The sequence below is a fragment of the Mobula hypostoma genome, chromosome 6 (assembly GCF_963921235.1).
Source record: "Mobula hypostoma chromosome 6, sMobHyp1.1, whole genome shotgun sequence".
In the NCBI taxonomy this organism is placed as follows: Eukaryota; Metazoa; Chordata; class Chondrichthyes; order Myliobatiformes; family Myliobatidae; genus Mobula; species Mobula hypostoma.
In genome coordinates, this window is record NC_086102.1 from 36,080,370 (window position 1) to 36,103,536 (window position 23,167).

At 40.5% G+C, this 23,167-nt stretch overlaps 1 protein-coding gene across 2 annotated transcripts in view; it reads left to right on the forward strand.

Annotated features, from left to right (window-relative positions):
- LOC134347934 (uncharacterized) overlaps positions 1-16,684 on the forward strand; it is a 105,977-nt gene extending 89,293 nt beyond the window's left edge. For both annotated transcript variants that reach the window (XM_063050582.1, XM_063050583.1), the window contains exons 23-27: positions 348-478; positions 4,052-4,145; positions 6,747-6,842; positions 15,440-15,536; positions 16,005-16,684. In XM_063050582.1, the coding sequence (XP_062906652.1) occupies positions 348-478; positions 4,052-4,145; positions 6,747-6,842; positions 15,440-15,535 (417 nt within the window). In that variant the 3' untranslated portion in view covers position 15,536; positions 16,005-16,684. The remainder of the gene's footprint in view (positions 1-347; positions 479-4,051; positions 4,146-6,746; positions 6,843-15,439; positions 15,537-16,004) is intronic.
- Positions 16,685-23,167: the final 6,483 nt, after the last annotated feature.

Genomic DNA, 23,167 nt, shown 5'->3' on the forward strand with positions numbered 1-23,167 from the left:
CTCCCTCACCTTCTCTCCTCACCCTCACCTCCCTCGCCGTCTCCCTCTCCCTCACCCTCTCTCATATGCAGCAACACCTGTGAGAGCACATTTTGATATTATTTTCAATATGAATCTGTAGTAATGCCGCATGGCTGTCCTTTCTGAGCATTAATGTTTGTTAAAGTTGGGTCCCTGTGAACAGACTAGGTATTTGACTTATCCAACAAGGTACTGGCAGGCTATTTAATGCCTCTTTCCATTCTTTTACTTGTTAACAGAAATTTAGGTATCTCTTTCATTTTTAAATAGTTCATATTTGCATATAGGTTTATCCAAGTTTTTTTCATCTAATTTCTGTTTTGTAGAAATCTGGGAGGAAAGCAAGCTCTCCTAGTTTACCATTGCCCCAGCATTCTCTCCATTTACATTCAGCTACTAATGCTGCAGCCACCATTGTGACTCCAGCATCAAGCCAGTTACATGGATATAGAAACAGGTAAGTCTTAATTCAATATGATATGATGGTTTCATGAAGCTGATTCTGATAATTTTAAATTTAAAGTGGTATTTTAATTTCTTTTTAGTTTTTGTATTTTTGGAATTGAGTTTTCACTGGTAAGTGACACATTTGTCATTGAGAAAGTGTTGGTGAACTGCTAGTTGAAGCACTGCAATTGGAAGAGTGAGGATGCACCCATAGTACCATTAGCCAGAAATTTTTGGCATGTTGGGCCAGATCTGTTGAAAGAACAATGTATTTTCAAGTCAGTGTAACCTATTACTTGAAGAGAGTGGCATCCCTTATGAGTGCTGCCCTTGACCTAGGTCGTGCAGATTTTTAAGAGGCCAGCAAAGGAATCCAATGAGATGCTGTAGTGTAGCTTTGAGATAGTACGTGGTGTGCTATGATAGCAGTGTAAGGACTAAGTTAGTGAATAAGCTGCCAGTTAAACTGTTGCTGTTATCTGGCTGATGCCATGCTCCTTGAGTATTTTAGTTACCCTTATTATGAGCAAATGGGGCTATTGTGTTATGCTGAAAGAAAGGCGAGTGGCTTGTTGCAAGACACCTGTCCTCTCAAGGAGTCTCTGTAGTCATGTGACTGAAGTTTCTCAACAGATTTGACCCATCATGTGATGGTTGGGAGCTCATAAGGGTACAGCATTTTAGATTCACTTCATGGTCATTATATAATGAAACAGGAGTAAGAGTAGTCCAGTCAATCCTCAAGCCACTCTAACAATCATTCCGATCATGGCCAGTCCAATCTTCTTCACAACATCATATCCCTCCATTTTGTCTGTTATATAAAACATAGAATAATATAGCACAGGAACAGGTCCTAGATCCCATGATCCCTGTGCCATCATACTAATCTAATCAAATCTCCTCTTCCTGCACATGATCTCTATCATATCTGCTTCTACCACCTTCCCTCCCCTAGCACCTAAAACCTATATAGTCCAGGCATTTATAACAATCTATGTAAAAAAAAAAGGACCTTTTAACTTTTCCATATCACTTTAAATCTTTGCCTTCTAGTAATTGAGTTTAGAGATGATATTAAACTGGCATCTGGCATCCATTCACAATCATTTCCGTCCTGGGGAATAAAAGTCTTTGAATGTCTACCTTATCTAGGCCTCTCATAATTTTATATAGTACTTCTTAGTTACTACACCTGGTTCCGCCAGGTGTAGACAATAGACAATAGGTGCAGGAGTAGGCCATTCGGCCCTTCAAGCCAGCACCGCCATTCACTGTGATCATGGCTGATCATCCGCAATCAGTATCCAGTTCCTGCCTTATCCCCATAACCTTTGATTCCGCTATCTTTAAGAGCTCTATCCATCTCTTTCTTGAAAGCATCCAGAGACTTGGCCTCCACTGCCTTCTGGGGCAGAGCATTCCACATATCAACCACTCTCTGGGTGAATAAGTTTTTCCTCAACTCCGTTCTAAATGGCCTACCCCTTATTCTTAAACTGTGGCCCCTGGTTCAAAACTCACCTATGCTTCCTGCCTCCAGCGTGTCCAATCCCTTAATAATCTTACATGTTTCAATCAGATCCCCTCTCATCCTTCTAAATTCCAGTGTATACAAGCCCAGTCGCTCCAATCTTTCAACATATGACAGTCCTGCCATCCCGGGAATTAACCTTCTGAACCTATGCTGCACTCCCTCAAGAGCAAGAATATCCTTCCTCTAATTTGGAGACCAAAACTGCACACAATACTCCAGGTGTGGTCTCACCAGGGCCCTGTACAGCTGCAAAAGGACCTCTTTGCTCCTATACTCAATTCCCCTTGTTATGAAGGCCAGCATGCCATTAGCTTTCTTCACTGCCTGCTGTACCTGCATGCTTGTTTTCAGTGACTGATGTACAAGAACACCTAGATATCGTTGTACTTCCCCTTTTCCTAACTTGACTCCATTTAGATAATAATCTGCCTTCCTGTTCTTACCACCAAAGTGGATAACCTCACATTTATCCACATTAAACTGCATCTGCCATGCATCTGCCCACTCACCCAGCCTGTCCAAGTCACCCTGCATTCTCATAACATCCTCCTCACATTTCACACTGCCACCGAGCTTTGTGTCATCAACAAATTTGCTAATGTTACTTTTAATTCCCTCATCTAAATCATTAATATATATTGTAAACAGCTGCGGTCCCAGCACTAAACCCTGCGGTACCCCACTGGTCACCACCTGCCATTCCAAAAGGGACCCGTTAATTGCTACTCTTTGTTTTCTGTCAGCCAGCCAATTTTCAATCCATGTCAGTACTCTGCCCCCAATACCATGTGCCCTAATTTTGCCCACTAATCTCCGATGTGGGACTTTATCAAAGGCTTTCTGAAAGTCCAGGTACACTACATCTACTGGCTCTCCCTTGTCCATTTTCATAGTTACATCCTCAAAAAATTCCAGAAGATTAGTCAAGCACGATTTCCCCTTCGTAAATCCATGCTGACTTGGACCTATCCTGTTACTGCTATCCAAATGTGTCGTAATTTCATCTTTTGTAATTGACTCCAGCATCTTTCCCACCACTGACGTCACGCTACCGGTCTATAACTCCCTGTTTTTTCTCTCTCCCTCCTTTCTTGAAAAGAAGGGAGAAAGGCAGCTTACTAGCACCTTAAAACCAGTGGTTTCGGGCACATTAGGACTCAACAGATATGATTTCAAACCCCTGCTCCCTTGCAGCTATGTCCAATCATGGGCTTTGGTAGTAAACCCCAAGGAAATATCCAGAGCTATAGTCCCTAAGGCAGTCCTATGTTGAGGTTAGCACTGACTGGTAATTGCTGTGACACCACTGATGCCAAACTGTATGAGTTTCTGCAGTTCCTTTGGACCCATCAGTTGCATGGAGAGGGGGAGCCTGCTGCATGGCAACAGCTTGCTCTCCATATCACACTGCTTGCATATCGACATAGACAGCTGGGACACAACAACCATGGTCGACCCCGACCAGTGGAGGGCCTCCATCTTTCCTAAGCCTCTACACAAAAGCTGGATTGTGCTTGGGTTGGGTTAAACTAGAAAAAACAAAAAAAAAGTAATTGTGTGAAAGCTTGGAGTTGCTGATGGGGCTTTTCATTTGCAAATAAAAGAAATAACATCACTGCAACATTGGTTTACCTGAAGTATTTGGTGTCTGCTGCACTGGGAGTAAACCAGGTCCAGTGTAGCCTTGTGCGTGGTCCATAATCTTGAATTATTTCCCCATATCTGTCAATGTATGGGATGAAAATGTGCTTATTTTGCATTGGGAGCTGATTTGTGCAGAAATACCTCCTGATCCTATATTATATGGACTCAGATAGCTGCCTGTTCTCCGCTTCCATTCAACCACACCCACCTTACTCCTGTAAGAGAGCCTAACATGTCCCAATTGTCTCTTGACTTAAGAATTGGTACTGGCGTTTAGACCTATACAGTCTTTGAACCTGACTCATTAGTCAACTGTATCTGTTGAATAATCATGATGCCCTTTAGATCTCTTATACAAGAATAGTTCTCTGAGCAAAGTTGATGCTTTAATCTCTCTTCTAGGTCAGAATTAAGCAATTTTGATGAGCCAGGACAAATTGAGAAGAAATCATGGATGGGTGTTGAGTATCAACAACAGTTTCTGCAGCATCAGGAGGTAAAAAGTAAAGTTGTATTTCTATAATATAATCACTGAAATGGCTGATGTGCAATATATTACATTCTGATTAATTGAATGAATGAGAATTCATTCTTTTTAAGCGAACTATGAGATAGAACGCCTTGTGAGGTTGAACTTTATCCTTAATCACTTACATTAAATGCATGATGTTGTAACATAGCCACATTGCCGTCTGCTTCAGAAATTCAGTTCCTTTGAAGTCAATCCTAGCAAATTTCAGAAATGGAGTACAATGTGCAATATTATTAAATTATACATTTAGTACTTAATACGGAGAACAAACCTTTACCCTACAATGAAACTATTGCAGGCAGGCATTACCAATACCCTCCTTTTTAAATAAAACTCTAGTGTCTATCCATGTAGTGAGTGAGAGGAAATTAGAGAAAAAAGGAACCAAAGAAAAACATTACTTTTCAATATTCACCTCTAGGATGTGCCTGAGCTTTAATAGTAACATGTAGATTCCTTTTCTAATTATGAGTTTCTCACTATTTAAATTTCCTAAACAAGTTATTCAGACACTGGGTGTTAGACTGTAATATTATGATGTTTTCATGTTTGTTAATTTAGTAAGTTTTCTTTTCAATATTTTTTTATTAATTTTCTACATAGGAGAATACAGAGTTCAAGAAAAAAGAAATATATCAAATACATTATATTGAATCGCACATACAAACTCCTTACTCTATATTCATACAAATTGATTAATTCATTAATATTGAAATATAGTAAATTTATAATATGGAAAAAAAATCTAACCCACTACCAAGACCGAAGCTGATTAGTAAAGAAGAAAAAAGAAGAAAAAGTATATTATTAGCCATCATCTGTGCTTTACGGCAAATCAAAGGTTTTGAAAATAGTTCAAAAAAGGTCCCCACAATGTTTGAAAGTCTTGATTAGATTCACAAATTGAACACCGAATCTTCTCTAAATTTAAACATGACATCGCATCACGCAGCCATTGAACGTGAGTGGGCGGGACTACATCTTTCCATTTAAGCAAGAGCGCCCTCCTAGCCATCAGAGAAATAAAACCCAAAATGTACAAATCAGATTTCTCCAAAATAACGCAAACACGAAATCTGCAGATGCTGGAAATTCAGGGAACACACACAAAAAGTGCTGGTGAATGCAGCGGACCAGGCAGCATCAATAGGAAGAGGTACAGTCGACGTTTCGGGCCGAGACCTGAAGGGTCTTGGCCCGAAACGTCGACTGTACCTCTTCCTATTGGTGCTGCCTGGCCTGCTGCATTTACCAGCATTTTTTGTGTGTGTGTTCAGGATGAAGGGTCTCGGCCCAAAACATCGACTGTACCTCTTCCTATAGATGCTGCCTGGCCTGCTGCATTCACCAGCATTTTTTTTTGCGTGTGTTTCTTCAAAATAATATCCTTTCCTTCAACAATACCAAATAAAGCGGTCAAAGGATTAGGCTTAAAATTTACTTTAAAAAGTACCAAGAAGGTTTGAAATACTTCTTTCCAATATTTTTCAAGACTGGGGCATGTCCAAAACATATGAATGAGTGAAGCTTCTCCATTATTACATTTATCACAATAAGGAGGTATATCCAAATAAAAGCGAAACAACTTATCCTTGGTCATATGGGCCCTATGGACCACTTTAAATTGTAGGAGAGAGTGGTGAGCACATAACGATGAAGTGTTTACCAATTTAAAAATTTCATTCCAAGTTTCCTCAGAAATTGAAGTCTGTAAGTCTTGTTCCCAAAGATTTTTAATTTTATCTAAAGGAACACTTCTCATTCCCAGCAACATATTATAAATATTAGATATAGATCCATTATAATAAGGTTTCAAATTAAAAATTACATCTAGTAGATTCTTATCAGGATTTTTAGGAAATGTACATATTTGAGACCGTAAAAAGTCCCTTATTTGTAAGTTGGCAGCAGTGGCATACTGGAGTAGGTTTTAGTTTCTATTTGCATAACATGTCCACCTCTGTTATAGCCACTCTACATGCAATATAGAGAGGTCCATGACCTGTGCGGGAGATAAAAACTAGAAACCCTCTGTGACAGATTTTTACTGTTGTGAACTTCATTTGGCTTTTTAAGCTATAGATTAGAAATTCATTTGCAAGACATTGAGTGCAATGAATACCGTGGAGTGTCAATCAATAGGGAAGAAGTGTTTATTTTCTTTGGGTCAACAGATTGTACAGAGGAGGGTAGGAACCCAGCAGATGGTTGGGTGGGCAGCAAACACCAGCACCAGCAGCCAGTTTATTGAATCGGATGAGGGATCCACTGATGGATCTTTTGTGATATGTAGTTGTATGCCAGCTTTGATGTGTGTATGCCTGGCTCTTACTGGTGCATTGTATTCAGCAGCTGAGGATAGAAGACCCACCTGATACTACCAGTGCAGATGCTCTCAAACCGAAGCCTGTCCACTTCTGTCAACTCACAACTATCTGTGACCAACAGCAGTTCAAGTTTAGATCCAGAATTTAAGCTTGAAGTGCATCTAGCCTGAACTTCAAATTCTATTAAACCAGTTGCTTTGTATTTTAATCTAAGTTCATTTTATATTTTTGCCCCAAGAGCATTGAAGAAGACCCTTGTGTCATTTGCCATGAGGAATTAGTTCCCCACAAAGATTGTTATCAGCTGGAATGCAAGCATACTTTTCACAAAAAGGTGGGTTTGCTTTTCATTTTTACACAACTATTGATGACTTTTTGAACATAAATATTTATATTATTAATAACTTGAACTGCAGATGGTTAAAGTAGCAGGCATACTTAAAATACCAATCAAAAATAATTAATAATAATGGTATTCTGGACTGTGTAGCAGTGTAACTTGTCAGTGATATGAGTACATAATGTTCTGTTGTTCTCCCTCAGATCTTATCACAAAGAACATAATTGGAAATTACTACTGTTTCTACTCAGACTGCAATTCAGCTTCCTAAGCGATTATTCAGTATATCATTAACAGTGTGGAAATCTGATTTTTTTTCTGTATGTTTGAAGATAGATATGTTTTTTTATAAATTAATTCTGTTTTCTTCCTCAGGTGTAATCCTTATTAAACCTAAATTATTCAGTCAGCATGAGGGGGATTTATTTTTCCTGTTCACTTGAAGTAAATTGATATTTATTGCATAATTATATCTTTTACATGTGACTTGTTGAGAATATTAGCTCAAGGTTTGAAAATCCTCCTCAGCGTCATGCCTGATTTATATAAATATTTTGATTGCATTTCCTTAGATTAAAATGCTGCACTTCAATATAAAATGAACGATAGAAGTGTTCTTTTCATACTGTCTTCTTGATATGTTTAGAAGTACTTTCAGGCTGTGAATTTCCCCTGAGGAGCAACATTTAAATTTTTTTATATATATGTATATCTATAAATACATGCCTGTCTCTAGACAAGGTCAACAAGACACTAAGGACCTTCATCAAGAACTCAATGGGCCGTTGGAGGACAATGTTAACTCAAAGCACAGGTGACCATCAGATGTGGAATGGGGTGATACACTGTATCCACTGCTGTTCTGCATCGGTTTGAAACCCCTCAGCCAGATCATCTCAAAGAGTGGATATGGGTACAGGTTCAAGGGTGGTGTGAACATCACCACCACTATGGATGACATCAAGCTGAGTGCCAGAAATGAAAGAGGCATTGGCTCACTAATCCACCTGACAAGGGTGCACAGCAGAGACATCGGGATGTCACTTGGACTGGAAAAGTGCAGCCGGATGGTAGTGAAAAGAGGCAAACTCATCAATACTGAAGGAGTCGAGTTACCAGAAGGCCACATACCAGATGCACAGGACAGCTGCAAATTCCTGGGGATCCCGCAGGTGCACGATAACGACGCAAGGAAGGCTGCAACATGCAAGTACCTCCAAAGAGTGAGACAGGTCCTAAACGGCCAGCTGAATGAGAAGAACAAGATCAGAGCCATCAACACATTCGTCCTACCATTCATCAGATACACAGCTGCAGTAGTGTGCTGGCCAAGGAAGGAAATGGAAGCTGATGACGTCAAGTCACAAAAACTACTAACAATACACGGAGGATTCCATCCAAAGTCCAATGCCGAGTGAATATACACCCACCAGAATAAAGGAGGATAGGGACTTGGAAGTGTCAAGGCCACAGTCCTGGAAGAAGTGCGAAACATCCATGAGTCTGTCAGGAAGATGGTCCCAAAGGACGACCTGCTATGGGAATGCCTAAGACAGCATGCAGGGGATCTGGAAAAGGAAGTTGGTGAAGCAGCGCCAAAGGACAAGAGGCCATGGCAGGACATGCCATTGCACGGGATGTGCCATTGCACGGGATACCCATTGCCAGATATCAGAGGTGGCTGACATAAGAAAGTCCTACTAATGGCTGGAAATGGCAGGGCTGAAGGATGGCACAGAGGTGTGGCTGATGGCTACACAAGAACAGGCGCTGAGCACAAAAGCAATAGAAGCAGGGGTCTATCACACCAAACAACAGGAATTCTGCAGATGCTGGAAATTCAAGCAACACACATCAAAGTTGCTGGTGAACGCAGCAGGCCAAGCAGCATCTGTAGGAAGAGGTGCAGTCGACGTTTCAGGCCGAGACCCTTCGTCAGGACTAACTGAAGGAAGAGTGAGTAAGGGATTTGAAAGTTGGAGGGGGAGGGGGAGATCCAAAATGATAGGAGAAGACAGGAGGGGGAGGGATGGAGCCAAGAGCTGGACAGGTGATAGGCAAAAGGGATAAGAGAGGATCATGGGACAGGAGGTCTATCACACCAGACAAGACCCAAGATGCATTCTGTGTAAGGAATCTGCTGAAGCCATACAGCATATAATAGTAAGGTGCAAGATGCAGGAATGGACACTCAACTGCACAACCAAGTTGCAGGAATTGTGTACAGGAACGTCAGCTCTCAGTATTGGACATTCCCAAGTCCAAATGGGAAACATCTGAGAAAGTAGTGTAGAATGACAGAGCTATGGTACTTATACAGACTGATAAGCAGGTACTGACCAACTTCCAAATACAAACTAATAAGCAAGTACTGGCCAACAAACCAGACCTAGTCTTACTGGACAAGGAACAGAAGAAAGCAATAGTAATAGATGTGACAATCCGGAATGACGGTAACAACAGGAAGAAAGAATATGAGAAGCAGGGGAAATGCCAGGGCTTGAAAGAGCAGATAGAAAGGATGTGAAAGATTAAAGCCAGAGTAATCCCGGTGGTGACAGGAGCACCTGGACCTGTGACACCTGGACTGAGAGAGTGGCTCCAACAAATCCCATGAACAACATCTGAGAACCTGATCCGGAAGAGTGCATGACTAGGAACAGCAAGGATACTGTGCTGAACCCACAAGCTCCCAGGCCTCTGGTGGAGAACCCAAGATTGAGGGAAAATACACACACACACACCACCTTTAAGGGGTGAGGGAAAAGTACATAATTTGACCTTTCTCATTCATTCATTACCATTTTTATGATACAGCTTGAGAAGGTTATAATGAGTCACACATTGAATCATCGCAGTCCTTCTGGTAAAGGTGTTCCTACACTGCTGTTAGGGAGGGAGTTCAAAGATTTAGATACATATTGATGAAAGAAGAGTGATATATTCCATTATGCTGGTGTATGAATGAGAAGTGAATCTTCATGCACTGCTGATTCCATGCACTTGTTGCCCTGACTTTCTTGATACAGGTGAGCCGTGTTATGCAGGGTTGCAGGTAGGTTTGCATCCTAGATAAAAGGTCCATATCACACTTTTCCATAATGCAAAGCCATGTGATGTGTGCCTATATTGGGAAATGTGAGCTGAAAATTAATTTAGAGTTTTATTTATTTTTTGTACCTCATGTAAATTCCATGAGAGTGAATTTTATTCAGTATCTCAAATTTTTGGGTAGTAATTTGTGAATTTGTAATAGCAATATTCTATTATCTGAACAACCGTGATGTGGGGTTACCTGTAGCACCTGCCAAACTACTGATTTATCAAAATGGCCTAGGTGTAGCTGAAATACATTTTATGGATCAATCACAACTGCCATGGGACATGCAACATACATCAAAGTTGCTGGTGAACGCAGCAGGCCAAGCAGCATCTGTAGGAAGAGGCGCAGTCGACGTTTCAGGCCGAGACCCTTCGTCAGGACTAACTGAAGGAAGAGTGAGTAAGGGATTTGAAAGCTGGAGGGGGAGGGGGAGATGCAAAATGATAGGAGAAGACAGGAAGGGGAGGGATAGAGCCGAGAGCTGGACAGGTGATAGGCAAAAGGGAATACGAGAGGATCATGGGACAGGAGGTCCGGGAAGAAAGACAAGGGGGGGGGGTGTGACCCAGAGGATGGGCAAGAGGTATATTCAGAGGGACAGAGGGAGAAAAAGGAGAGTGAGAGAAAGAATGTGTGCATAAAAATGAGTAACAGATGGGGTACGAGGGGGAGGTGGGTCCTTAGCGGAAGTTAGAGAAGTCGATGTTCATGCCATCAGGTTGGAGGCTACCCAGACGGAATATAAGGTGTTGTTCCTCCAACCTGAGTGTGGCTTCATCTCCACAGTAGAGGAGGCCGTGGACAGACATGTCAGAATGGGAATGGGATGTGGAATTAAAATGTGTGGCCACTGGGAGATCCTGCTTTCTCTGGCGGACAGAGCGTAGGTGTTCAGCAAAGCGGTCTCCCAGTCTGTGTCGGGTCTCACCAATATATAAAAGGCCACATCGGGAGCACCGGGCGCAGTATATCACCCCAGTCGACTCACAGGTGAAGTGATGTATATTGGTGTTCCGGTGCTCCCGATGTGGCCTTTTATAGGTGTCCGGTGCTCCCGATGTGGCCTTTTATATATTGGTGCATCACTTCACCTGTGAGTCGACTGGGGTGATATACTACGTCCGGTGCTCCCGATGTGGCCTTTTATATATTGGTGAGACCCAACGCAGACTGGGAGACCGCTTTGCTGAACATCTACGCTCTGTCCGCCAGAGAAAGCAGGATCTCCCAGTGGCCACAGATTTTAATTCCACATCCCATTCCCATTCTGACATGTCTGTCCACGGCCTCCTCTACTGTGGAGATGAAGCCACACTCAGGTTGGAGGAACAACACCTTATATTCCGTCTGGGTAGCCTCCAACCTGATGGCATGAACATCGACTTCTCTAACTTCCGCTAAGGCCCCACCTCCCCCTCGTACCCCATCTGTTACTCATTTTTATGCACACATTCTTTCTCTCACTCTCCTTTTTCTCCCTCTGTCCCTCTGAATATACCTCTTGCCCATCCTCTGGGTCACACCCCCTCCCCCTTGGCTTTCTTCCCGGACCTCCTGTCCCATGATCCTCTCGTATCCCCTTTTGCCTATCACCTGTCCAGCTCTCGGCTCTATCCCTCCCCCTCCTGTCTTCTCCTATCATTTTGGATCTCCCCCTCCCCCCTCCAACTTTCAAATCCCTTACTCACTCTTCCTTCAGTTAGTCCTGACGAAGGGTCTCGGCCTGAAACGTCGACTGCACCTCTTCCTATAGATGCTGCTTGGCCTGCTGCGTTCACCAGCAACTTTGATGTGTGTTGCTTGAATTTCCAGCATCTGCAGAATTCCTGTTGTTTGCCATGGGACATGAATTGTTATGGAAAAAATGAATGATTGGATAATAGAGTGCCAGTCAAGTCAGTTGCTCTGTCCCAGGATAGTGCCAATCTTCATGAGCACTACTGGATCTGCATTCATCCAGTTAAGTAGAAGGCATTCTGTCATACACTTTACTTATACCTTGTAGGTGGTGGAAGGATCTTGGATTAGCCATTTACCAAAGGATAACGTCCCTGACCCTGCTGTTAACAGCAGTACTTGTACAACTGATCCATTTGAGTTTCTGGTCAATGATATTAGACGTTTTAGAAGAATATTAGAGGAACTTAATATTCTGGCTTGAATATTAAAAATAGAGAACTCAGCAATGTTAACATCATTGAACTTCAGAAATGGGTGGTTCAACCATGGTAACACAGTGGTTAGCTAATTTTGCCCAACCCTCTCTCATGCCCCTATAATTCCTGGGAAATGTCACCTGTGGGCAGAGCAAATCAATGGGTTGCTGGGCAGCATGGCTTGAAGAGCTGGTAAGGCCTGCTCCATGCTGTATCTTTAAATAAATAAATAACTCTTCGTCTAGCACTTTGCGATGCGAGTGCCACCTGTCACTTGTAAGTCCTTGCCTGGCGGCATGGCAGCTTAATGGTTAGCATAATGCTTTACAGCATCAATTCCAGCTGCAGTCTGAAAGGAGTTTATGCATTCTCTCCGTGACCACATGGGTTTCCTCTGGGTCCTCCAGTGGTTAGTAAGTCATGGGCATGCTGTGTTGACAGCAGAAGCATGGGGACACTTGTGGGCTGCCGCCAACACATCCTTGGAATGTGTTGGTCAGTGACACAAACAATACATTTCACTGTATATTTCAATGTACATGAGACAAATTAATCTTCATCTTTGAAAATAAGTGTCTTCTGGGATTTGTCACATGTGGGCAGAGCAAATAGTTTGCTGAGGAGATTTGAATGGAGTTGAAAATTAAGCAATCACCAACAAAACATCTCTACTTCTCCACGTTAAAGCAGGTGAGGTTGATTGGGCCAGGGACTCAGCCTTGAGGATCTCCTGTTGTGATGGGGTTATGGTTTTTCAACACTAAAAAACATCTTCATTTATGCAAGGTATGAATCCAACCTTTGAAGTTAAGAGAAAGACACTCTAATTTTACCAAGGTTGCCTAGTGCCACACTTGATCAAATGCTGCCTTCACGTAAAGGATACTCACTCTCGCGTCATCTCTGGAATTAACTTGAACATAATTAAACATTAATTAATGAATGTTTAATGCAGTGGTGCTGATGTATCCCAAACTGGGCACTGGTGACAAGGGACTCTTGATAATTCTGTTGATGACATCTTCCATCATTTTGATAATTAAAAGCTGACTGATTCATCTGTAATTAGTTGGATTGTGTACAGGATATAGCCTGACATTGTTAATGTTGCACATGTGTTGAAGCAGCTTGGTTAAATTGATGGCTAGCTGAGGAGCGCAGGACTTCAACACCATAGCCAGGCAATTGGTTTATCCTATAACCTATTCCTGCATCTAGTGCTTAATGTCATGGGGAGGCTGAGGGTCTTGGGAGTCAACAAAGATCATCCACTTTGCAGTCCTGAAATAACATGATATGGAGCCAATCTTATGTTTGCCAGTGCCTGGTACACGTGATCAAGTCCACCTCTTTGAGGATGGTGATGTTTGAGTTTACTCCACCATTCATGACTAGACGTGAAAAGAATGCACACCTTTGATCGGAATCATTGAAACAACCTGTGGATGTTTTTGCTGCTTAACAACTGTTGTTTTATCAGGTTGTCACTTCAATCTTAAGAATGTCAGACACTGTTCCTGGCATGTCCGTCTGCACTTCTTAATGAATTAATAAGCTGGCTTGATTGTAGACATAAAATGAAGGATATGTTGGATCTTAGATTTGTCAGTGTGATGAAGTACATATTTGTCACTACAGACAGAGTGTTCTTTGAATGATTCTTTTCTTTCTTTTTAAATCTTTTTATTAATTTTCCAAAATTATAAACAGAATAACAGTATTGATACAAAGAGATTGGAATAATCTTATTATTGATAAACATGTACAAAAAGACTTCTTTTCCTTCTTCAGTGTAAAAGATCTGAACGTGGGTACAAAGAATGTAATTTTGACATGTTAGAATGACATAAAACTTGGCAAAAATGTGGAAGGGAGCATAAATAAAATCTTACTTTTTTTTGGAAGATGTAAGAATATGGTGAAATCTTTGAAGCTGGCAGAGCTGGTGATTGAGAGAACATAACTGGATGCAGTATTGTAAATAAAAGCAAAAAGAAATAATCTAAATGAATATACCTTTTAGTTGCTATTATTTGAATGTTACCTTGTTCTTAATGCATAACTTACAATGTCAAAAAATATACAACCCTGATTTCCATCCTGCAGAGAGAAAACAAAAATTTCTGCTTTAGAAAATACTGTTTGACTGAAGTTAATGTGTGAGAAATAGCTTCAAGGCCAGAGGAAAACAGAAGCATTTTCCACATTAAATACAAGCATGAAATGATTTAAGCTTCTGCACAAGGTCAAGTTTGGTGTAATCTTTGCAGCAGAGTGCTTCAGTATGTAACACTACAACATCTTCTAATTTCTTTCCCAGTGCCTCACTGTGACTGGCAGAACCTTGCTACTGGGTTTTGCCATGAATAATGCAATGTTTGATCCCCTAACAAAAAGAAAATTACTTAAAGGTGCTGGCTTCTGGTTTTGTTTTATATATTTTTTTGAATTGGAACACAAAATAAACTTTTTAATGGTTTTATGATGTATTTTGCAATGCTAATTGACGCAAGAAGTCTTTTCAACGGACTAGCTTGAGTGTCAAATTAGAATCAATACATCAATTGCTTTTATATACTCAGTTAAAATGCAGTGTATGTGCTAAAAACTTGTACATTATTATCCTAACAATGTGTTGAAATATGCAGTACAGAAATTAAAACAGAGACAACAGGAGTACTTGCATTATCACATGCATTAAAATGTAGAGAATAGTGCATGTCTTCACAAATTTGTTATTAATATTGTATAAGATGTTCTGATGTTCATTATCATTTCTATGTGCCAAGCCGTACGACGTAGGCAATCATGGTATCATGACCATGATTGTTCTTGGCAAATTTTTATATGGAAGTGGTTTGTCATTGCCTTGGTCTGGGCAGTGTCTTTACAAAGATGGGGGGAGGGGGGTGCGCTAAACAGGTGCTGCACTTTGTCCAAGGGTGACCCACAGACTAATAGAGGGAAGGAACACCTTTGGTAGAGACATATCTCCACCTTGCCACCCAATTCTGATGTTATAAGTCGTAAAACTTAAGACTGATATGTCTTATTAATACTGAAGAACTTAAGTTATCAGAAGTACTGCAAACTGGGTTTCCTTGGACAGTGTAACTTATCTACAAAGCAAAGATCCAAAGAATTTGTTCTATTATAACTCACTATGTTCTAGTGCCTAAATAAGCACATCGACAGACACCAGACTTTATTTTTCTTTAGTTTGTTAAAATTAATTTATCTATCATCCAATGATGTAACTAATATAGATTTTTTTTTCTGCCTTGCCTCTAAGTATTATTTTCCAATAATTGAAGAACTGCTTTTTTTTCCAGTGTATTGATTACTGGCTGAAGGAACAAAGTACATGTCCTATTTGCAGGATTCTTGTACTAAAGCCAGAGGATTATCCACAACTTTCAAAAAATTAAGGTATCTAATTTAGTCATGTTAACAAAACAGTATAAACACAAAAATATCTTTTGGGTTATTAAAAATACTTGTGTTTAAAAAAATGCTTATTAAACTTGTTTATTCAAATTTGTTTTCATAAAACTTAATTGTTATATTTTGTTCACAGATAACAGTTTCAATCCTTGAAATTTTTCAAGTGTGTACTTACCTTGTAATTGCTATGGAAACCATTTTTATTTAGTTTCTCTTAGCTGGTGGTTTGTTATTTGAATAAGGGTTATAATGTTCCCTAGAGAAACTTAAAAACCGTAGAAAATAGAGAAATATGTTACTTTTCAGAAAATGTAGTCTCCTTTATTCTTCAATCTTAAAGTACAAGATCAAGTATACTGTCCTATTTTGATGTCTAGATGTAGATATTTTGAGTACTAATAGATTTACATTCAGGAACGATTACTTTATTTGAATTTTCTTTCTTGTATTTAGGGGTTTGAACATAACATCCTCTGATCTGCCCAGCTCACTTAACTCTACTAAAGCATGCTCTACCTGCTATGAAGGAAATTGAACTAAAGCCAGAACTGTGTTTGGTTCTTTGGAGAGAAATAGAAGAAAAATGAACATACGCGTAAAGGAGAATAGCCAAGGAAAATTCAGTTCAAACATTTGAGAGAAACCTGCAGGCTGATGTGGTTGAACATACCATGTGGAGGTTATGGAAACCTCAGAAATTCCTTGCACTGTTAGTACTAATAAGTAATTTGTAATTGTTTTTCCTATTATGCCCCTTGGAATGCAAAAGTACATTTGAAGAATCACAGTACTTAAGATTTCCCCTATTTTTTAGAAAGCCAAGTACAGGATGCAGTTATGTGGGTAAATATAGAAGCCACAGTGGCAACCCTCAGGCCAGATACTGCACTTGGTCATTCTTTTGGCATGTGAGACATTAGATCAGTTACAGATTTGATGGATATTTATTAATATCCTATTCAGTTTACTTTTTATTCAACAAGGATGTAATGATTTAGTTATTTTATGAAATAATTGTATTTATTTAGTACAGTGACAAACTGAAATGTGCTGAAATCTTTCGTACACAGTAAATTACTTTGGACATGTGTGTAAATGTGGTAACTAATCTGTAACATTAAAGTCTCATAAACAGCAAGAAGATGAATGGCCTGTTAAATTATTTCCGAAACTGACTGAACAAAAGTTGTTAGGAGGCTTCAATATCAGCATAATTAGCTTTATGATAACAGTACAACCAATGAGGAAAGTAAAACAAATACTTGTGAATTTCACCAATTTTGACTTTAGTTATATTAACTCAACATAAATATCTTGGATTATTTGACAAATTGGTCCTTTCCTATCACCATCCTACAGCAACTCCATGGAGGCCAAAGGAATCAGGTTAAGAACAGTGGCGACCTATCTGACCCATTCCCCATCAGTACTGGCATGAAACCAGGCTGTGTATTGGCACAAATCCTCTTTGCTTTCTTTTTAAGCATGCTGCTACAGGAAGTGAAAGAGAACCTCGGAGAGCATCGCTATTCAGTTCACCACTGAAGGAAATATCTTCAACCTCCGCCGCCTTCTCCCCTGAACAAAAACTATGCAAGAGCCCATTCTTAAGCTACATACAATATGCAAATGACTGTGCTCTTCTCATGCACACGGAGGATGCACTACATACAGCTCTCGTCACCCCATTATAGGAAGGATGTTGAGGCTTTGGAGAGGGTGCAGAAGAAGTTTACCAGGATGCTGCAGGGATTACATGGTGTATGCTATGAAGAGAGTTTTGACAAACTTGGGTGTTTTCTCTGGAGTGGTAAAGGCTGACAGAAGATCTGACAGACGTTTATAAGATTATGGGAGACATAGATAGACAATATCTTTTTCCAAAGGTTGAAATGTTTAGTACCACAGGGCATGCATTTAAGGTCAGATGGGGTAATTTCAAAGGAGGTGTGAGGCAAGTTTTTTACACAGGGAGTGGTAAATGCCTGGAATGTGTTGCCTGGGCTGGTGATAGAGACAGAAACATGAGGTATTTTGAATGACACGTGAATGTGAAGAAAATAGAAGGATATGGACTTTGTGTAGGCTGAAGAGTTTAGTTCAGTTGGCTATTTGATTACGAATTTAATTGGTTCGGCACAACCTTGTGGCCCAAAGGGCCTGTTCCTGTGCTGTACTCTTCTGTGTTCGATGTGAATGATAGTGCTTTCTATTTTTATGGGGAATAATTACCCCATCAATTCCCCTCTCAACTTCATATTGCAGATTGGTAAGTATGGAACATTGGATCAAGAGGAAATAAAAGTATTTTTTTAAGAAGTCAATAGTTTTTCAAATATGGAAGACAACGTCCCCACTTCATGATAATAACTTTCAGTGCAGAACAAGTGATTCATAACTAAATATCACATCATTAGAAGAGTTCTTAAGTTGAAATGGCTTACTTTAATTATCTCTTACAAACTTACTTTGTATTGGGTAAATATTTCCAAGAACCTCATACCTATTTTATTTCCATGTAAGAGAATGCTATCCTTTTCCCATTCGTGGAGCAGCTCATCTCTGACAACTTTGCAATTTCCCTGTTTATTTGCATATCAATTCTTACCTGAGGTTGATAGAAAGTAGTCATACAAATAACGTGAGTATTAATTAGCTGCAAATTGACAATAATTTTGGACTAACATTACTTTATCTATCATCATTTCAAACTGAGTTTAATATAAGACCATGACCTTAACTCAAGAACATTATTTTTAGATTATGAGAACACTCAGTCCTCGTTTACTGTCATTTAGAAATGCATGCATGCATTAAGAAATGATACAATGTTCCTCCAGAGTGATATCACAGAAAAACAGCACAAACCAAAGACTAACACTGACAGAATCACATAATTATAACATATAGTTACAGCAGTGCAGAACAATACCATAATTTGATAAAGAACAGACCATGGGCACAGTAAAAAAAATCTCAAAGTCCCGAGTCCCCGATAGCAGGTGGCAAAGGGAGAAATACCCTGCCATAAACCTCCAGGCACTGACAACTGCCGATGCATTGGAAGCACCCAACAACAGCCGACACTGAGTCCGTCCATCTGAAAACTTGGAGCCTCCGACCAGCCCTTCCGATACAGCCTCCCGCTCGCCATCCTCTGCTGAGTGCCTTCGACCTCGCCCAGCCGCCAAAACAAGCAAAGCCGAGGATTCGGGGCCTTCTCCTCCGGAGATTCCGGACCACACAGTAACAGCAGCAGTGAAGCGGGCATTTCAGAAGTTTTCCAGATGTTCCTCCGTATTCTCATGTCTGTCTCTATCAAATCAGAATTGTGCACGGTACCCTACTTGACAGATAACAGACATCACCACTGAAGTGGCCACGCGCGCTGCGACGCACCGCCATCTTCTCCTCCTCCTCCTTACAGGAGAACATTATACTGGAAATTACTGTTACTACCTTAGGATTAGCTAGTCAAGACAAAATGTATTTCAGTATTATAACCTCTTTTAAAATATATCTGTAAACTGTAACACCTCAGGTACTAATCCATCGATGCCTCGGAAAGTACTATAGTGTTTTGCTGAATTAGAACAGTATTGCATAATACAGATCAATTTGTGCAAATAACTTCATTTTAACTCCTGATTCACCATAGATTATTTAATGTACTACAATTTAAGCAATGCACAACTGCCTCAAAGTGTACACATAACACAAATAAGATTTGATTACAGTCAGTTAATATAAATAGATGGAATGGAAAATTAATATTTTGATGTACAACAACTAACCGTGCATTCTGCTGCCAAATCAAATACTATATTTTCTTGGGCAAAATGAGTTCACTAAAACTATTTTCAAAAATTATCATTTAGAAAAATCTAATCTTAGATCATCTGCATAGAGTTAACATTATGTAAGCCTTATAAAGTTGCTTGTGGTAGAATTGCAGTGTTATTAGGATAGCAGGTCATTACGGTGATAACTGCCGGATCATTGTCAGAAGATCAAGGCACAGCAGGCTCCTAACCAACTTTGTGCAGTCCCGTGCTGTGCTGCTTCAGTGCAATTAGGTTAAATTTCATTATTTCTCGTTATTTCTGCTTGAATATTCTATTCGAACTAAATGTGTGTGTTGCAGTAATTAAGTTACCAGACACTGCTCTGTCCCAAACACTTCTCTGAAACTTAAAACGTGCCTTGTTTTCTCACTCTCACCGTAGCTGTGCCTGCCATGGTAAATATCTGTATCATATTCAGTTTTGTTTTAGATTTATAGCGGCTGTAGTTTTTGCTTTTAGATGCCCAGAAGCCTGAACTAACAATCCAGAGATATGGGTTCAAATATCAGCCGTGAAATTTGTATTTTATATGATTGGGAATTTAAAATATCCTTTAGTCATGTTTGAGATTGTGGTAAAAACACAAAATGAAAACATACATAGAATGATCCTGGATGCATTCTGCCTCATTCACAAGACAAGCCCTCCAGAGGACTGGTTCAGTGTTGTACAGGCTGAAAGAAATGAACTGTTGTAGGGAATCTCAGTATGGATCATGAGATTTCCTGGCCTCAGATCAAATGTGACCAAGGGAACCTTTCCTGATTGCCACCTATTCTTAGCTGATGAATTAGTGCTCTCCATGTTGAAAACTTTTTAGAATAATAGTGTGGCACCATAGTCAAGCTTAACTTATAGTAGACAGCAATGGGATGCAAGTCCAAAACATTCTCATCTTCAAACCAGCTTGTTGTGAGTGTTGCCCTAACCTGTTCAATCTTTCCCTGTAATTCAACTCCCGAAGACCCAGTAATATCCTAGTAAATCTTCTCTGCACTCTTTCAATCTTACTGATATCCTTCCTGTAGTTAGGTGATCAGAACTGCACACAACTTAAGAAGAGAAGGAGGCAGAAAAAAAGACATTATAGGCCAGGTAGTCTGACTTCAGTGGTTGAGAAGATGTTGGAGTTAAAGATGAGTTTTTTGGGGTATTTGGAGGCATGCGAGAAAATAAGCCGAAGTCAGGATGGTATTCTTAAAACGAAATCGTGTCTGACCAATCTGTTAAAATTAGTTGAGGAAATAACAAACAGGTTAGATAAAGGAGACTCAGTCAATGTTGTATACTTGGATTTTCAGAAGGCTTTTAACAAGGTGCCTTTAACAAGGTGCCACACATGATGCTGTTTAACAAGATAGGTGCCCATAGTTTTACAGGAAAACTACTAACATGGATAGAAGATTGGCTGAAAGGCAGGAGGCAAAGAGTGGGAATAAAGGGAGCCTTTTCTGGTTGGATGCCAGTGACTAATGGTGATCTGAATGGCTCAGTGTTGGGACCGATTCTTTTCATGTTATATGTCAATGATTTAGATGACGGAATTAATGGCTTTGTGGCCGAGTTTGCAGATGATATGAAGATAGGTGGAGGGGCAGATAGTGTTGAGGAAACAGGAAGTTTGCAGAAGGATATAGATTGGGAGAATAGAACATAGAAACATAGAAAAACTACAGCGCAATACAGGCCCTTTGGCCCACAAAGTTGTGCCAAACATGTCCCTACCTTAGAAATTACTAGGCTTACCAAAAGCCCTCTATTTTACTAAGCTCCATGTACCTATCTAAATGTCTCTTAAAAGACCTTATCGTATCCGCCCCCACCACTGTTGCCGGCAGCCCATTCCACGCACTCATCACTCTCTGAGTGGAAAAACTTACCCCAGACATCTCCTCTGTACCTACTCCCCAGCACCTTAAACCTGGGTCCTCTTGTGGCAACCATTTCAGCCCTGGAAAAAAGCCTCTAACTATCCACATGATCAATGCCTCTCATCATCTTATACACCTCTATCAGGTCACCTCTCATCCTCCGTAGCTCCAAGGAGAAAAGGCTGAGTTCACTCAACCTATACTCATAAGGCATGCTCCCCAATCCAGGCAGCATCCTCGTAAATCTCCTCTGCACCCTTTCTAAGGCTTCCACGTCCTTCCTGTAGTGAGGCGACCAGAACTGAGCACAGTACTCCAAGTGGGGTTTGACCAAGGCCCTATATAGCTGCAACATTACCTCTCGGCTCCTAATTTCAATGCCACGATTGATGAAGGCCAATACACCATACGCCTTCTTAACCACAGAGTCAACCCGCGCAGCTGCTTTGAGTGTCCTATGGACTCAGACCCCAAGATCCCTCTGATCCTCCACACTGCCAAGAATCTTACCATTAATACTATATTCTGCCAGCATAGTTGACCTACCAAAATGAACCACTTCACACTTATCTGGGTTGAACTCCATCTGCCACCAGTTTTGCATCCTATCAATGTCCCGCTGTAACCTCTGACAGCCCTCCACACTAACCACAACACCTCTAACCTTTGTATCATCAGCAAACTTACTAACCCATCCCTCCACTTCCTCACCCAGGTAATGGGCAAAGATGTGGCAGATATAATGTAGTACAAGGAAGAGCATGGTCTTGCACTTTAGTAGAAGGAATAAAGGCATAGACTATTTTATAAGTGGAGGGAAAATTCAAAAGTAAGAGGTGCAAAGGGACTTGGGAGTCCTTGTATGGGATTCCCTAAAGGTTAACTTGCAGGTTGAGTTGGCAGTAAGGAAGGCAAATGCATTGATGGCATTCACTTTGAGAGAACTCAAATATAAAAGTATGGATGTAATGCTGAGGCTTTATAAGGCATTGGTCAAACCACACTTGGAGTGTTGTGATCAGGTTTGGGTTCCTTATCTACAAAATAATGCACTGGCATTGTTTCTAGGAATGAAAGGATTAACATATGAGGAGTGTTTGATGGCTCTGGACCTGTGCTTGCTAGAGCGTAGAAGAATGAAGGGGGATCTTGTTAAAACTAATTGAATAATTCCTGGAATGGAAGTATTATGATAATACGAGTGTTTAATAGCTCTGGGCCTGTACTTGCTGGAGTTTAGAAGAACGAAGAGGGTACCTCATTGTGGAGAGGGTGTTTCCCATAGTGGGTGAGTCTAGGACCAGAGGACACAGCGTCAGAACAGAGGGACATCCATTTAGAACAGAGATAAGGAAGGATTTCTTTAGCCAGAGATGGTGAATCTGTGGAAGCCAAGTCACTGGGTGTACTTACAGCAGAGGCTGGTAGGTTCTTGATTAGTCAGGGTGTCAAAAGTTACGGGGAGAAGGTAGGTGAATGGGATTGAGAGCGACATTAAATCAGCCATGATGGAATAACGGAGCCGAACTGATGGGCTGAATGGCCTGGCCTAATTCTACTTCTATATCTTAAGGTAATTTACAGTAACCATTTAGCCTACTAACTAGGATATCTTTGGATGCAACAGGAAAAGGGAGCACACGAGGGAATCACATGGAAACACAGGACTGGACGTCAAAATTATACTTTTGGGTTGCTGGTTCTGTAACATTCCAGCACTACTTTTAATACTAGTGAACATGCTGTACTCATTTCTGAAACCTTTTGGTTCATATTTGGGTCAAGGCTCTAATGACATTTGGAGCCAATTTAGTAAACACTCAATCTGGGTGACAGTGAGGAAGTTCAAACAAAAGAGTCATGTGGGCAGCCCATCATTAAGAGCTCTCACCATCCGGGC